This window comes from Grus americana, chromosome 19 (assembly GCF_028858705.1).
Source record: "Grus americana isolate bGruAme1 chromosome 19, bGruAme1.mat, whole genome shotgun sequence".
NCBI classification, from domain to species: Eukaryota; Metazoa; Chordata; class Aves; order Gruiformes; family Gruidae; genus Grus; species Grus americana.
In genome coordinates, this window is record NC_072870.1 from 8,569,861 (window position 1) to 8,582,431 (window position 12,571).

The window sequence follows — 12,571 nt, forward strand, 5'->3', positions numbered from 1 at the left end:
GCTCTCAGTATAAGATGTCATAGTGGGTGAGTTTTTGTTCCCCTCATATTTTTTACAGGTCTAACCTCCCTAGCTTGGAGGGAGAAGGAAAAAGAGCAATTCCTCAGATTTAGAAGGATGAGATTGATTTTTTTTTTTCCTTTTAAAATGAGACATTTGATGCTCTTAAAATTAAATGACTAAACTATTAGTTCAATCTGAAACTATTATAACATTAAGGTTCCTCCCCAGTTTTGGTGATCACCCTCCAAAGACTACTTCAGTCAAACAGTGGAAGTACAGACTTGAGCAAAATATGTAGCATATAGGTGGGGCACGCTTTCTTCATGGTGTATTCCTTGAGACATTTTCATATTGCTTAACTCCCCTGCGCTGCTAAGCGTTACCTGAAACCATGCACCACAACTGAAGATTTACCGAGGGTACAAACTCATGCTAAAATAGCTGGAGAATAACCCTGACCTAGTTGGGACTGTGAGGCTCAGAACAGCCAAGCGAAGTTTGTGCTTTGAAAGACCTCAATGAAATGTTACATGCCGTTTCACGCAGGACACACAGCACGCACCTGGGTGACTGTGAAGTGAGAACCAATAGAAGTAAAAAGTGACTATCTCATGGTCTTAAAACTGGTTTTATTTTTTCCTCAGATAGAAGCCTCAAAAGGCTGCATACCCATGTGAGCCTCCCCACTGACTGTGCATGGCCTGTGACTTACAGCACCAGCAGTCAACATGTGCACACAGGACAGGGACGAGAAGTAGTGCCCAACACCTCGCACATTGATGGAGCGATGACCGGCGAAGGTCTTTGTAGGTTTGCACTTACTTTTTGCCTTGAGAGCAGCAGGGAACACTAACAGTAGCACAGATACAGGAAAAGAGTGGCAGAGTCATTCTTCCCATCACTTATTTTTATCTTGTGCTTATGTAGTCCCCTGTAACTTTGCCAAGAAGGGATTACTATGATCTGAAGTCAAATGCTGATGCCACTCAGATGAAGTAGATTTTTACTACAGTGATTTCAACACATTCATGACTGAGCTCACCCCTACATAGAGAAATGGCCACAGGTGCAGGAATTTGAGAGATTCAAGTGGAAGTGAGCACACTATCAGGTGGAGGAAGAGTATAATAAGGGAGGAAGGGAGATGGTTTTGTTTCTTGGGCAAGGGGAGGAGTGGGTAGAAGCTGAGACACAGAATTGTCTCTGGTTTTTTGTTCTCTTTGTGTATATATTACAGTAGCCTCTGTGAGCTCTAGCTGTGGTTCAGCAGGGCACTGCTATGCTAGGTGCTACTCAAGTGCAGAATACAAATGTTCATGTTTCCAACCTTAGCTATAGAAAGGAAGACAGCAGCAGAGGAGTGTCATGAGCAGTGCTACTTGTTGTGATAGGCAGGAGTCTCAGGGCATCAGCACTGCACCTGGAGAAAGCTGCTTGAATTGGGTCAAGAAAATGTAGTTTGAGGGAATAGGAAATAATTAGGGTGCCTGGCTATGGGATAATTTAGACAGTCCCAACAATAATGCTGGTCCTTCAGTGCACCAGGCTCATCTTCCTTTTTTTTTTTCTTCTGTCTGTCCTGAGTGAAAGAGTAAGTTGGATAGTGACATAGTTGCAGGGAATATACTTGTGATGGAGGCTACAGTAACTGTCCTTTTGTGAATGGGACTGTTCTTTTATAGCAAGAATCTGGGGAATAAAATCTCCAAGCTTGTATGTTATGCAAATGTGCATAACAATATTGCTAAAGAGGCTGACTTGTCCCTGCAGTCTGGACTGTACCAACTGGTAAGTGATATCCCAAGATTTTCCTGGAATGATTTCCTACCAGGCTGTCTCCTGTTAGGCAATAGTCAAATGCTTACAGGGTAATTCATTTCTCTGTGGCTCAGCAGCATAAAAATCTCACAGTTATGAGCATAATATTTAAATATTTACAAGTGCTATTCAGATGTCTGGAGCAGTGGAAAGGCTCTTCATATGTGTGTGCAGCAGCACACAGGTATGATCCTAGAACAAGTTTAACTCTGAGTGGAGGAACGAGGAGAGCATTATATCAGAGATAATGTTATTGAAGCTATATACTTAAAGAGCAGTCAGGAGTATGCTATTTTAATTCTGCAAGCTGCAGTCTCTGAATCTGAAAATGTTTGGTACTAGTTACATGGGATATAGCACAGCATGAATGTCCAAAAGTGTTAGCATGGTAAAAACAAACTCAGTACAGACTTTTGCGGATCTTCAAAGTCCCTTATTTTCCACCCCCCCAGAGTAAGAACAGCTAAATAAAAAGAGGGAAATTGTTTCAACATAATCTGTAAAACAAGGAAACAACTTGGTGAAAACTCAAGTACAATTATTAAAAAGGCCTAAATCACTTGCAGAAGTGGCTAAATATACTCTTATCTCTAAAATGGGGAAATTCTGGCATGCATATTAAAGGAAGATTCTTTTCATCTGGGATGATACTTATATTGAAGTATTTTGAAAACAGAGAAGCAACCTTTAAGAAGCAATGTGTATCTCTTTGAATTCAGATACAGTTCTGTATGATTAGACTTCCTTTTTTTTTCAGGGGAGAATGAGAGAAGGTAACACTGATCATACTAAGCAATAGTTGTTGCATTATTTTTCCCTTATAAAGTTTGTATAAAATGCCCTGTGAAGGCCAGTGCCAAGGATGAAGGTCATTCTGATGATTTAAGATGGGATATTTGTTTTTTTTCTAATACAATATTTCCTGGTGACATAAAAATGATTTGTTGCAAGGAAGATGATTGCTTATCATAGCTGATTGAAAAGAAATCAGTAAGACAAAACCTCTCAATGCTTGGTGACCGGATGTGTACTGGGTGAAAATCTGACTCCTAAAATCAAGAGTTCATTATTAGCAAGCCAGTAAGAACAGGAGAGCTTTGCCTTGCTACAGCATCACTCCCTGTGGAATGGCTGCAGCATTTACAGTCTTAAAACACAAGATCAGCAGCAAAGCACCCTTTCTGAGTTCTAGTTGGGGTAGCACTGTGACCATATTGTTGTGACTTCCCTATTCTCTCCTGCTTCCTTCCTTATCTCTCTCTGGCTAAAAGTTAACTGGAAAAACTGTGGGAAAATGATAATACCTTATCACTCTTATCCCTTACAGAAGTACATCTTCATGTGGTTCTTCAACATAAACTATAACACTAGCATTAAATGCATGCACATTCTTTTAAAATCTGTGGGATATCTTGTGGATCCTTGCCACAACAGATCAACAACTCTGAATCCTTTTCCACAAAAACAAAGAGAATTTAAATGCACTTTTTCCACAGTGAAAAAATCATGAAAGACTCTTGTGAATCAAACGCTATGCTCAGAGGAACTGGACTGCTACCGGTAGTTGGCATGTACAGTGCTTAAGTATTAAAGCTGTGTATTATTTTTAAGGAGCTTGGGGAATGAAACACTGACAAGAAGTAATTTACAGTTATCCTCGCTGTTACCTGTTAATGTTAAAAATGCTTTTTAGACGGTAGCATTTCCTCTTAGTGACTCCCTGTTGGGGTACTGAAAATCCCAGAATTAAATATAAAATCTGAATAACTTCTAATGCAAGTTTTACTGGAATTGTGTCATGTATCAGCAGAACAGAAAATGCAGCTCTGACTCGTTGATGTCAGATGGCAGATCTCCAAGTGCTCAATCTCTTCCATCTGGGGTTTCCTTCATCTTGTTCATTTTAGTTTCTAGTGAGTCTAGCACTTGCTAGAAAAACAAAATAATGAATGCCAAATAGGACTTCTGCTTATTTGTACTGTGCAGACTATGCAAAACAAATGTTTTCAAGTAATTTTTCATAGGAGATGCATGATTAGTTATTAATGTTCCTGACCTTTACGGCATCTCTGTTAGTAACTGAAGCAGCTGGTAACTGTCGTAAAACCCTATAAAATGGTCTGCACAGTCATGATACGGCCTATTGCAAAGCCCTCCGTGACTTCTGAAAAATGCTAGCCTTGTCAGAAATCTCAGGGTGGAGCAGGTCTGGGAACATAAAGGTTAAGCAGGTTAATGATTAAAACTATCAGAAAATGTTTGCACAGATGTGACTTACTGTAGTTCTGCCTCTTATTTCCTGGCTCTTAAGCCTGCCCTTAAAAATAGCTCAGTTCAGGCTCACAACACCTATGTGTCGCACGTGATGTTCTTAACTGTTTTCAGGAAGATTAGCTAGAAACAGTCTGGGCTTATGTTTCCTAAATCTGGCAATTGCACAGAAAAGGCCACACTTAGGTTTAGCAAGTGAAAGCTGTCCTCTGAATGGAACAAGAAGCTGTTAACACAGAACAGGCAGGATGAAGTGTAATTCTCATGCATGTGAACTGCTACAGCTTGTGCAATCTTCCACACCTTTTCAGAGGCAGGTTCAAAACAGAGCTCTGACTCTCTTGCTGTAGCTTGTCCCGGTTTTTCTTTTTGGATACCTGCCACTACATTATAAATAGACCACACTGCTATATTCTGCTAAACCACACAGATCTGGGTGTTTTCAGATATAGCCACTTTCTGAGTTCAAAGTATTGGTTGCTGCCAAACACGTCTTCTTTCCTTAGCAAAAGACTTTCTTAAGCGGTCTTTTACTGTGGTTGATACAAGAGTTAAAGCAAAAGTCCTTAAATGCACCTTCACCCAGATTTAATCTAACTTTGCTTATTTTCACGTTTCCATCCTCAGAGTGACTTCAATTAAACAGTCTCTCACAGTTTGAGAACTAAGCTGATGTTCTCCCAGGCAAGATTAAATGGCAGTATTCAGTCCTTATTCTAGGTCGTCAGACCAGCAGGTAAGAGACTGTCAAAGCAGCTGGCTCTAGACTGTAGCATATTAGCTTAGGCACAGTCATTTGACAAGGTGTGAACAACCTTTCCTGGTACAGGATTTGGAATATATTATCATAAATTTGTGTCAGGTGAAACTGGATGTGTGCTCAGCACATGTAACCAAAGGTCTCCTAGTGCCAAATCAAACTGGCCTGGACATGGCTTGTTTCACCACGCCATTTGTGGGAAGCTGATTCATTACCAGAAACAGTGTTGTGCTGCTGGTATTTCATACAGCAGATTTGGCTTTGATTTGAGGCAAATGTAACACCCAGCAGTCCTGCTTTTAAAGATACCTACTTGATGAACAGAAGTTGTTTACTTGCAGTTTGTAGATATATTTTAAAGTCATATTTTTCAGATTCAAATGCCTGGTTCTAGGTCTTAGTATCCTAAGATATTTTATGGTTTTATTTCCAATTTTTCAATCATCTACCTCCTACCAAAAAAACCCAAACTTGACTCTTTCTTCCCTTGTCTACAGCTGGAGAAAGATTCCTGTTTTGCTGGCCTGCATAGTTCCCCTTAAACTCCTGTCTGTTAATCAAGTAAAGGAAAGACCAGCAGCTGTAAGTACATCTCTTAGGCCTCACTGCAAAGACATACAATTTTTAATTGTACCATTTCTGGTGATAATAGAAAGACTCTATAAGGAGAGCAGAAGAACTTATGGTCACTCTTCTAGCATTTCCCAAAACAGACATCTGCATTAACCATTGCTCAAGAGCTCAAAATGAGCAAAGCTGAAAAATGCCATTCCCTGTAGTTGGCACAGCAAGAAGTAACACCAGTACGTACTGTTTATGTGAAACACGCCTGTTTGTATTCTCACAGACCCTAAGGGCACGCATTCATCAAAAACTATTATAGATAGGGAAAGATCTAAACACGCCCACCATGTTTTCACTGACATTATCACTGTGAGAGTGTGAGATTATTTTAAGGCCATTTATACTTTTTCAAAATAATAGCAAAAATTTTTGCTTTCTGGAGCACTTAGCATGATCGTTTTCTTGTTTTTGCTTTGTGCTTTCTGAATAGTTCCATAATATATAATAAACTAAGCATGACATAAAGGGATGTCATTTACAACCCAAATGCATGTGCATAACCATTTTCTTTTGAAAACAGTATGTAAACTGCAGAGCAGTGATCGTTTTAGATATTCTACTGCTGCCATTAAGTCATCCGTGAGCGACTCGGCTTTAGTAATATTTCAGTATGTAATTATTGCGTGTGTGTGTGTGTCATCCCACTTTGGCAGCTATGAAGTAAAGAGTTTGTTGTCTAGCAAGTTTCTCTCTGCTCCCTAATTTCAGATGTAGCAAACCCTGTACAGCTGCAGTACTCCAGCACTGTATTTACCTGTGCTTTCCAACAGCTGAGCAAACCGGATGACTGAAGAAGGGTGGTTTTGTGTTTTTAGGATAGTTTTGAGCTTTAATATAGTTCTTCTCGTTTGGCAGATCAGCTTCTTTGGATGTTGTCACCGCGGCGGCGAGCACCTACTTTGAACTTCATTCGTACAATTCTGAGGCTTGTCTATACTAAAATGCAAGTTTCGTAAGCAGGGTAAGTTCTCTGGGAGCTTCTGTGGGTGTTCAGTGTAGGTGTGATGCTTTTGTAGAGAGTGAAATCTTCAAGAGACAAAGGCTAAACCTGTATTTCAACTGGAGAATGCTTTTCTGTTGTGCTTGTTTCTGGTTTTCTAGTTTATAAATCTGTCTTTCTCCTGAGCCATGCCACGCTGACTCCTTGGGCATTCAGAAGTGAAGATAGACAGACCTAATTTCATTTGTATTTGTCAGCCTGATACGCTTCCTAATTTCTGTGCTAAGGGGATCTAAACTATACTATCACGCAATATAATGCTATCATTTAAATAATATTTTCATCTTCCACTGAAAGTTTCAGCTAGTGTAATGACCGTCAAAAGTAAAATACCTAGCCTAGTAGAACAGTTTTCATTTCAACTCAGTAAAATTTCTTCTTTTTATTTAATTCAGAGATAGGCAAGTAATAATTTTAAAGTATTTTCCTCAGAGAAAAACATTGCTTTTTAGAGTCTTTTAAAATTTCTGTTAGGAAAAACCTTCATAGGAAAGAACAAATTTCTTACCAAGAAGAAAATGACTTTTTGATAGCACCTGATGTCTACAAGTGCCCCTCAAAGGTTTGAAAATCTTTCAGAAAGATGAAACTCTATCAAGTGTAGCTTTCTGCTGATAGGATTCATATACCATATGAATAATGCACAAAAGTCAAAATGATATTTTATCATCTTTCCCCTCAGGGAGGGGATTTTTTTTTTTTATGAGCTAGTAAGAATTAGGTTGTAGGTGCTGGAAAGCGCTGTGGTCTGTGCTGTGGATGTTCGAAGGATCCTGTGAATGAAACAACTATTGTTAGTCACTTCCACTCCTCTGCCCTTAAGGAATAAGAGAAGACTTTTGACCCATGATATCACAGCTGAGTGTTTCTTTTGATTTGTAGGATTCTTTCTTTAGCCACTTTGTTTATAGAGTTATTGAGCTATAGAGATATAGATATGTATGATTTTTCTTGTTCTCAGATAAGATGAGTCTGTGATAGGGTGTAAAGAGCCACTGACTGTAGGAGTGGCAGAGTCCCATTCACCATTACAGATAAATGCCCTTTTCTTATCCCCAGTGCACTGGAGACGAGATACTAAGTCTGCAATGTCCTCAAAATCCCCTTCAAAGTAATACTTAATACTATAAATCAACACAGTATTTTTGTCTCAGTACCCACTTCAAATAAGCCACTTCTCTGGTGGCCTGTAAGTAACAATTAACTAGATAATGGGAGTAGAAAATAGTTACAACAAAAGAAGACACTCCATATCAGGTTACGTAAGCTACACTACTTATGATTTGACATTCTTCAGACTGTTGCACTGTTTTTCTCTATATGTCATAGATTACAGAAAATGATAGTGCACAGGAAGATGATGAAAGCAGTTGGTCGTTAAACTAACAAGACAGAGTAAGGAAAGAAGCTCATAAGCATAAAAAAGCTCCATTAACTCCTATGAGATTTGCATGGATATAGTTAAAATAAGAAGTGAGCTCCGTAGGCCATATTGTCAAAAGTCCTAGCTTAGTTTTCATCTAAGTGTGCGATTAATCGTGATTAAAAATGAGAAAGAGACACTACCTCAGCACTGTAGCAAGGTTCTTCCACCATTGTGCCTGCAGTTATTTACTTGTGTAGACTCTGAGATCTCATTTAAAATAGTCTTTGTAGCTGAGGCTACAGTCAAATCTCCTCTGTGCTTTTGAAAGCTGTAGTCCATGTATACAAAAGTGAATCTTTTCTCTTTTTCCTTCCCAAATTGTTCCCTTAAATCACTGATGGTTCAGTAGTCCATCATCCAATACAACTTCAATGCTATCTTTGCCTATTTTCACCTCTCCTAAACGATGTAGCCTGCTCTCAAGTCATTGCTAAAATTTCTGGAGCTTTGACTTGCTCCCCCACACAGAAACTTGTTGCCATATCTGAGCAGCTCCAGAGTTGCTCACAAATGAGAGGCTGTTCCCTGTGTCTGTTGTGTGCTTTAGAGACTTTAACCTTGGTCTTTATTTTTGCCAACTCTTCCTACCACTCTTTCTGACCCCTCCAGCTTCACACACCTACCAGCTCTGTCCCTCTCAACTTGGCAACTCCTTTTGCTGGCACGCTTTTTGACCTATTAGTCTGTTTCCAATTATTCTCTTCCTTTAAAGTCACTTTTGTGAAGTTATTTAATGCCCATATTCATCTTATTCTAGTCCCCTTATATTTGATTTATGTCAAGTATCACATTTGCCTCTTCCTCTGGATAGGAAATGTCTTTGCTCATAAACTGCTCTGTGTTCTTAAAGTACTTCATAAGAAGTAAATAGCTGAATTATTTGGGAATTAGGCAAGACAACAGTCATTTGTTTTAGCTGTGTTAAGATTAAATGTTTATCAGCGTATTTACTGATACAACATGTGTCTGAAGAGTACATGAATTGCATTTGCAAAGGCATAGACAAAACCCTTTTTCCTACCTTGAATATGTAATATCCAAGTTCAGTTCTTTTGTGCACTTATTGCAGTGAAAGCTAGTGTACTTTGTATGCAAGTGTACTAAGTAAATCACATTTTTCCTTTATAAATTATTTCTGTGAAAGTTGTGATATGAATTCTTAGGAAATGCATCCAAGTTAGGCATATTTCTGAGTTGCACTAGTGTGAACATGATAAAAAACACAATAAAAATTTATTTTCATGCCTGTTGTTTAAGCCAGCCTTTTCAAATTCAGGAGTACTTTCCAATATTTAAGATTTCTATTCAATTTAGTGACAAGAAATTAGCTGCACTTACATGTTTTGGGCCTTGTAAATTCTGTTCTCTGTAACTGGGATTGAAAATTTCCCATACTTATACATTTGCCCTTTATGTGTTAATAGATTTTCATTCAAATATCAATGTATTTGATATGCCTGTCTCCTCTCTCATACCAGGTGTCATGTCTTTTCAAAGCTTTACTGTCTGCTCTCTATATCTTGATATTCCCATAATGAAGAAATTCTAGTAGTAAGGCACAGTGACAACACTGTGACAGGAGTAGAAAGTTTGTGTGTACATTTGTCATATTACAGAAAGTGGAGGTAGGAGAGGAAAAATATGTAGTTCATTTTGCTCAAATTTGCAAGTGATTTTTATCATTTATCCTTGGGTATGGAGGGCACTCCCCTGATTTCCTTGGGAATGGGTCCATGACCTTGTAAAACCTACTATTTTTACATTCTGTGAAGTTTAAAGCATCCTAAATTAACCTTCTCACTTTCAAATTATACCTGGTGATTTAAAATGATGCCCTTGAGTATATTGAGAAATAGGAAGATAGTTATTCATTATTACTTAGAGAATTCATGTTGTGGGTGTTTATAAGCAGACAACATGCATTAAGATCATTTTCTCATGTGGTGGTGATCATTCCCGTCCAGTAGAGGCATGATTTTTTCTTTTTCCCTGAAGAGATGTTGAGAAGTGTCACCAGGACACAGAAGTCCTTGATGTTATCCATGTGATTGTTTAGCTGAGCTCAGCCTGAGCATCATATTCAGAGTCTGTCTGTGGTTCTGCTATTCTAATGCAATGAAAAGTGTCAGGGCTTTTCCTGTGTTTACTACCCTTCACGTCTGAAACCTTCCTTCACACGTTGTATCTCTTGCACAGATCTTCGTGGAATTTACCACTGTTCTGAAGTTATCTTGGATAAAAGCAGACTACTTAAATTAACTGTAAATATGTACAAACTTTAGGGCTACCTATGAAAGTCATTGTGCTCTTTTGATTTCTCTAAATAACATACACTGTCATTGTGACTGACAGACTCCCTTCAGTTTAATTGAGGCGCGTGCTTGAATTTATGGTTCTCCTGGACTTATGGTATCACTTTTAATGACACTTAGAATGTAATTTAATCAGTCATTAAAAGAATCCTCCAGCTTTGACATATAAAATGGCATGTATGTGCTTAATAACTGAAAAATGAAAAACTTAAAAAAAATAAAAATCAAGGCTTGTGTGCTTACATGTGAAGAGACTGTACATAGGCAATATGGTCACTATACTTTCTTCAAATGAACAGGAGTTAAGTAACTGTTGATCTATCTACTGCAGAAACATGATTAAAGATAACAACGAAATTATTCCACTAATGGGCAAGAAAACAAATCCATCTGGTATTCCCCCTTCAAACCAGCAAGACAAAAAGCCAACTGAAAGCACTCCCACAAAGAAAAGGTATGACTGTAGCTCTGTCTAAACCACTAAAACTCCCTGGGCTATTTCCTAGTAGATATTTGCACTGAAATATCACTAACATCTTTATTCATGCTGCACATATGAATGAGAGAGACCTGACGAACACAAGGTGCCTTCAAAAAATATATATGTTTATGCTGTTTAGAAGTGACAGAGAACCCTAGTTAGGTAGACATATGATGTGTTTACCCTAATGGGACAAATATTTAAACCCAATCCTAGAGACATCAGTTTTAAGTTTGTGTCTAATATCAGCTGGGTTTTCTGCATCCACTCGATATACCTGTATATATATATAGCTTATAAGAATGTGGTCTAATAATGGTCAGTGTTTCAATAGGAGAAGGTAGAGTGATCTCTTTAAAGAGATCACGTGGCAGAGTACACCAGGTTTTATGTAAGAGATGCTGGCCTGACAGAGCATTTCAAACTTAGCCTTATGGGGGAATGTGATAGATTATAGAGAGGCAGAGGTGAATTAAAAAATGAGGGCTGGGAGAGCAACAGGTTTGAATAATCCCATCACAAACAGAAACCCTTATTCACTCTGTTTTTCATTATTCTGATTAACAAGACTTCTTCATTATTTAATTTTATAAAATACTTTCATTCATAATTTATGATAGAGAATTAATACAATAAGGGTTTGTATTTAATATGAATAGGGAAATATAAGCAGTAATTCATCCCTGATACTATGCTATGGAAGTCAACCAAGCTACTGTAGAGTGAGGGTGAATTTTCATTCATAAATTTTTCACTCTGGCTAATTACTAGCTATTACAGCAATTTTTGAAACTCTGAAGGCCTAGGCAATTGTGGCTGTTCTGACATTTATAATTTTTAATAATCAGAGGAATCATTTCCACAGAAATGGTGTCATTAGTTATTTGAGACCCACTGCCTGGGTAGCCCAATTTGCCTTTCTGTCATTACATTCAAAAAGAAAAGCTCTTTGGTTGTCTAAGGGGGAGATGAGGTGTCTGAACAGCTCACAATACACCTACTACTTCAAAAAGAGGCAATTCCATGAAAGATGGTGTAGTTGTAACAAATGCTGGCAAACACTACCCCTCAATTACTTAAGCTCATATCTCCCATTCAGTTTTGTGGCATCAGAAACAGTAACCTTGGGGTTTTTCCCACCTCTCAACTAAGAGCTCAGGGTGTGGCTGACAACATTCCTGTAATATAAAGAATGAAGATCACGTGAATTTTAATGCAGAGGTTTAACGTGTTCTATTAATTATATGTTTCTATGCTGCTGTACTTCTGTTGCATCAAAACGCTTCCTTCTACTGTGCCACTCAGCAGCAAGTGCACCTCCATGGGTGGCGTTTCTCACTTGACAAGTGTATCGGCAGGATGCACTTTCTCAAAAGACAATGACTTCCCCTTCTGGAAGGTCCTGGTATTTGTGTGGACTAACAGTATATAATTAAGCACAGGAAAACCAACAGGCAGGCTGGGAGGAGTGCTGCCAATGTTGTTAGAGCCCGATTATGTTTGTGGGCAGTGTTTCTGAGAGTGTGCACCATGGCCACGTAAGCACTTTGGTATTTGTTGGCAACTGTCCACCTGCTTTGCACAGTGGCTTTTGGGGTTTTTTCCCCCCATGGTATCCCCACATATAACCCACATGCCAGGATAGGTTAGGTATGTCAGCCTCCAAAACAGCGTCCACTTCATAGTTGCTGTGCATCTACTGGATGCCAAAATCTTCAGCATGAACACACTGTTGGGAGAGCAGGAGCCGCTCTCGGAGACACTAGCCTGTAGCGCACTCTCCCCTCCTTGTGCTGAGCCAAGGGCAGGTGAGATGGTCCAGCAAAGCCCAGAGCTTGGCACTTCTGGCTTTATGGAGGTTCACTGTGGCCTCCAA

At 38.9% G+C, this 12,571-nt stretch overlaps 1 protein-coding gene across 1 annotated transcript in view; it reads left to right on the forward strand.

Annotated features, from left to right (window-relative positions):
* The window catches only part of LOC129214985 (transient receptor potential cation channel subfamily V member 3-like), a 34,780-nt gene that overhangs the window by 6,347 nt on the left and 15,862 nt on the right, over positions 1 to 12,571 (forward strand). Inside the window, exon 2 of the mRNA XM_054847448.1 lies at positions 10,546 to 10,668. Within this exon, the coding sequence (XP_054703423.1) occupies positions 10,546 to 10,668 (123 nt within the window). The remainder of the gene's footprint in view (positions 1 to 10,545; positions 10,669 to 12,571) is intronic.